Raw genomic sequence first — 4,720 nt, forward strand, 5'->3', positions numbered from 1 at the left:
GAACTAGCGAGGTGGCTAAAGGTGAATGCTAATTGCTAGCCGATGCAATTCTTCGAGTTCGTCATTTTTTGTGCATTGTCGTCGACTCCTTTCTAATTAGATCGCATTAACATGGACGTGAATATACGTCGTCTCGCGACTTATAGTAATTGATACCAGATTATCGACTCCGTCATCGTGTTCTCCACTCCGTGCCTCTTCATTGCTCATTGTTCTGGGTATTTAACCAATATGTCAGATGTTAAGAGCCTCGAACATCCGACACTTAAGGTAACTTACTTATTAAACATTTATATCTTACTCCCTTATGCTCCTCCCACATACGATGTCATGATGTTTTCGAGATAATTTGCCATTTGAAAATTTTATTGTCTGTAGTATTGTGTATAATTCTATATAATTAATAAGTACAATTATTTGTCAATTAATTTTAAGTAATCTTTTATGTTTAAAGATGCATATCTTTGAAGAAAATCGCTAAAGACAATAGTTTATTAAATATAAATCTTTAAAGAATAGATAATTTTTAAAAATAAAATTTTTCATAAAAGATGTGTGAATATTGTACATATGTATATATGTATATAATTATTATATGTATATATTATATGTGTATATATATATATACACATAATAATTATTGTGTGTGTGTGCGTGCGTGCGTGCGTGTGTGTGTGTGTGTGTGTGTGTGTGTGTGTGTAGAGAAAAGAGCCTTATTATGAAATCATTTTGGATAAATGCTAGAAGTCCATGGACAGAATTAAAAAAACATAATGCGTCATTTTGAAGGAAATTTTATATATATAAACACACTTGTATAAAAATATATAAATACATATTATATAGTTTTGTTAATATTAAATGTATATTTTTACTTATTTAATCTAAATCTCTCTCGTAAAAATTTTGATGAATATTTATATGGTATTTAAAAAATTTTTTAATAGAATATGTATTATATATATAAAGAGGGTGTTATCTAGCAAGACATACACATATTGACACAAGTGTCATTGTGTTTTTATTCAATATTCAATGAAAGATAAAGATAATGACTCCTATATGAGTGCGTTTCAAATTAAGCACAAAGCACATGATACATCATTTGTCCTTGTTGATCATTGAGGAACAAAGAAGGACAAAGTAGTACCTCATGCACTTTATGCTTAATTTGGAAGCCAATGTCTTTTGCTTAATTCAGAGCCAATGTCTTTTACTAGAAAGCTCTCAAAATCTACTTACGTGTCAATAATGTAATTTTAAAACACAGGTTCCATATGAGCTTCTGAACAAGAAGTTTCGTTCTGCTCAGAAAACTCTTGATAGAGAAGTGTCACATGTTCAGGCAGTATCTAATGAACTTGAGAAAAGTTTAAAGACTGATGGAACTTATGTAGCAAGCGGTGAAATTAGCAAATTGCTTGGTGGCGTAGTAGCTAGGCTTCAAGTTTTAAAGCGTAAAGCTCAGGAGTCCATAGCAGAGGAATTGCAAGCAGGCATGGTGTGCAAAAGAAGATTAGATCATTTAAAGGATCACGCCAATACCTCTTCGAGCGCTGTGAATCAATGGAGACGACAGAGATTAGACAGAATGCTTGTGGAATATTTTCTTCGCAAGGGATACTACAAAACGGCTACTAAATTGGCAGACAGTAGCGAACTTAGGGATCTAACAAATATTGGTATATAGTTTGATAAGTGATCATTATCACACTTCACACAAAGAATTCTTTGCTAATCTTTGAAGCTGTATTAAACAAGCATCAAATACTTATATTATTGTAATATAGGACAAATATAAAGGAAAAATAGAATCATAGGGCTGGTACTTATAGTCAGTTCTTATACTCAAGATCATCTTTTATGTTCTGCTTTGAGATGTCACAAACCAATCGAAGAAATTAGCGTCTTAGACATTATTTAAGATGATCTTGAAATAAGAACAAGCTATGAATACTGGCCATAGTAATACTTAAGCACATATGATTAAGTAAAAAATTCAAGAAAATGGCGAAGATCAATATGAATTGAAAAATTTATCACAAAAATATATTAAAAAAATTCTCTTTTCAAATCAAATTTTTAAAATTTTATTGATTCTCAGTGAGAAAAAATTCTCTGCCAATCTTCAATATCTTATAACATTTACAGATGTATTTATGGTATCGAGGGAAGTGGAAAAATCTTTAGCCAATCATGAAAGTGCGAGATGCATCGGTTGGTGTCATGATAATCGTTCGAAGTTAAGAAAACTAGGCAGCACTATGGAATTCAATTTACGCGTGCAAGAATTTATCGAATTAGTGCGAACCGACAGGCGGCTTGATGCAGTGAAGCATGCTCGCAAATACTTCGCCAACTACGACGATTATCAGCTACAGGAGATTCAATGCTGCATGGGCCAGTTAGCCTTCCCGGCTCACGCATACTTGAGTCCCTATAAGGATTTACTGGATGAAAAAAGGTTCACAATTGTATTATTTATATTGGTCATTTATAAACAGAGTTACAAAGTTATTGCAAAACTTTATGATATGAAAATTGTAGTTCATTTAATTTATATAAATCAATAATTCATAAGAATTTTTTTATAGATGGGATAAATTGATCGAGACATTTCGACAGGAAAACTACAGATTGTTTCAGTTAGCAAGTCAGAGCGTATTCACGGTAGCTCTGCAAGCTGGCTTGTCGGCTCTCAAAACTCCCCAATGTTACAGCGCGAATAAGGAAGGTCGAAATCCTAGTTGTCCAGTTTGCAACGAAGCGTTAAATGAATTAGCCGCGCCATTGCCTTTCGCTCATTGTTCGCAATCGCGACTTGTTTGTAGCATAAGTGGGAAACCACTAAACGAATACAATCAGCCTATGATGATGCCGAATGGATATGTGTATGGTGAACAAGTAAGTTAAATTATTAAAATATTTATAAATTAAATAATTTATAATATTATAACTCTTAGAATATTAATATTTTAAAGAATAATGTTAGTAAAATATATAATGTATGTGTAAAGATGATATGATTAATATAAAATACAGCAATAATTTTAAATATAAAAAAGTATTATTTTATTATAATATTAAATTATATTATATACAAGGAAGATTACGCATGCATTATGTATATGTGTATATATGATAAAAATTAATTTTAATAATATATCTTAAATATACAAAATTTTACCTTATGATATGTTTCTTTCGGAGAGATTATAAGGTAAAATATTTTGTATATTTATTATGATATATTATTATATGATTGTACCTTTTCCAATGTTCGTAATTATATTTTTTGTTGTAGGCGTTGGAAAAAATGGCTCAAGAAAATAACGGCACTGTGATCTGCCCAAAGACCAAAGAAGTATTTCCATATAAAAAAATTGAAAAGGTTTACGTAATGTAAATTCTCGCATTGACACAAAGTATATATATATGTTGTACTATATGCTTGACGCTTATGTGGCCCTCTTCTTGCTCCAATATGTTTGTTATTTAAATAATAATTGTATACTATACTAATAATACTGGAACGAAATAACATCTATTTTTAAGGAAAACTTGATCGACTTATTAACATCCATCCTATACAAAAAAATATGTAATGAAGAATATTACTGTAATTTGTTGTTACATAGTATAATATTAATTATTTGTTAACGGGGATAGTTAATCCTTATTCATTTATTTAACGTTCTTTCTACAATAAATTGAATGTTCAAACTGTTTTCCATAAATCTACTTATTCATAAAACGCAACCATATATTTCTTATCTTACAAGTCCTTACATATGTAGGGTTTATCAGAATTCATATTTTATTCGGATGAAAAAAAAATAGTTCTTCAAATATCGAATAAAACTGTACTAAAATAATGCACAAAAGTAATGTTAAAAGTTTGTTTTCTGAAAAAAAATTAGTAGATTATAAAAATAATATATGAACTCAATTAACTTAATTCATAAAATTAAACTTTTTTCTAAAAATTAAATTTTTTAAAGAATTCAAACGCGATAGGATTGAATTTTTACAATATTCGAGAAAAAATTTGAATAATTTAATATATATTTATAATCAAGAGAGTTGCAATTTTTAATCACCCTACGTATGCATATATTTAGTTGATATATTGTGCATACATTCCAACATAGAAATGACAAAACTGCTGATAAAGCAACAATGTATGAATCAACTTATTTAGATTAATTATTAAAGATTTGTATTATTTTTATGTGGAAATGAATGCATATTTAAATCTTATTAATATTGAATACTAATGCGTGAATATTTTTAATAGTTTGCTTAAAATCTAAATGGTACAATATGTGCGAAACAATTCGTCGAATGAAATTTAGTCGTGTGATTGAGAATCCATATAAAAATATTTTATCTACCCTAGCAATTTTTTTTCTTTTCCTTAAATTCATGAGTCTTCCGATTTTATTGGATTATTTATCGAATTCCCTTGATCATTTATTGTCTGTTGTTTTATATGGAGGATTGTCCTTGTAGGAATTCAATGTGTTTTAGAAAAAATTGTTATTTTCATCAGTTTGATAAGATAACGATCGAGGTAAGACATTCCATTATTTTCCCTTAATAAAGTAATGAATAGAAACACACATTTTCAATTGCGACGCAGTGATTCTATCAAATAATTTATTTTATAAATATATTTTTTTGGAGAAGACTTATACATATAATCTATTAAATGAATTAA

At 29.1% G+C, this 4,720-nt stretch overlaps 1 protein-coding gene across 1 annotated transcript; it reads left to right on the plus strand.

Annotated features, from left to right (window-relative positions):
* The first annotated feature begins 231 nt into the window (after positions 1-231).
* LOC108752452 (macrophage erythroblast attacher) lies at positions 232-3,636 on the plus strand. The gene is made up of 5 exons (XM_018493274.1): positions 232-270; positions 1,271-1,682; positions 2,152-2,464; positions 2,595-2,904; positions 3,305-3,636. The coding sequence occupies exons 1-5, from the start codon at positions 232-234 to the stop codon at positions 3,404-3,406; spliced, it is 1,176 nt and encodes a 391-aa protein (XP_018348776.1). The 3' UTR covers positions 3,407-3,636.
* Positions 3,637-4,720: the final 1,084 nt, after the last annotated feature.

The sequence above is a fragment of the Trachymyrmex septentrionalis genome, unplaced genomic scaffold (genome assembly GCF_001594115.1).
Source record: "Trachymyrmex septentrionalis isolate Tsep2-gDNA-1 unplaced genomic scaffold, Tsep1.0 scaffold60, whole genome shotgun sequence".
In the NCBI taxonomy this organism is placed as follows: Eukaryota; Metazoa; Arthropoda; class Insecta; order Hymenoptera; family Formicidae; genus Trachymyrmex; species Trachymyrmex septentrionalis.

What these genes read in the sequence shown, in the direction of transcription:
- LOC108752452 (XM_018493274.1), top strand. Translation starts at nt 232, where the DNA reads ATGTCAGATGTTAAGAGCCTCGAACATCCGACACTTAAG. An exon ending in TCGAACATCCGACACTTAAG is followed by an intron (nt 271 to 1,270) that starts GTAACTTACTTA and finishes TTTAAAACACAG; the next exon opens with GTTCCATATGAGCTTCTGAA. An exon ending in GATATGTGTATGGTGAACAA is followed by an intron (nt 2,905 to 3,304) that starts GTAAGTTAAATT and finishes TTTTTGTTGTAG; the next exon opens with GCGTTGGAAAAAATGGCTCA.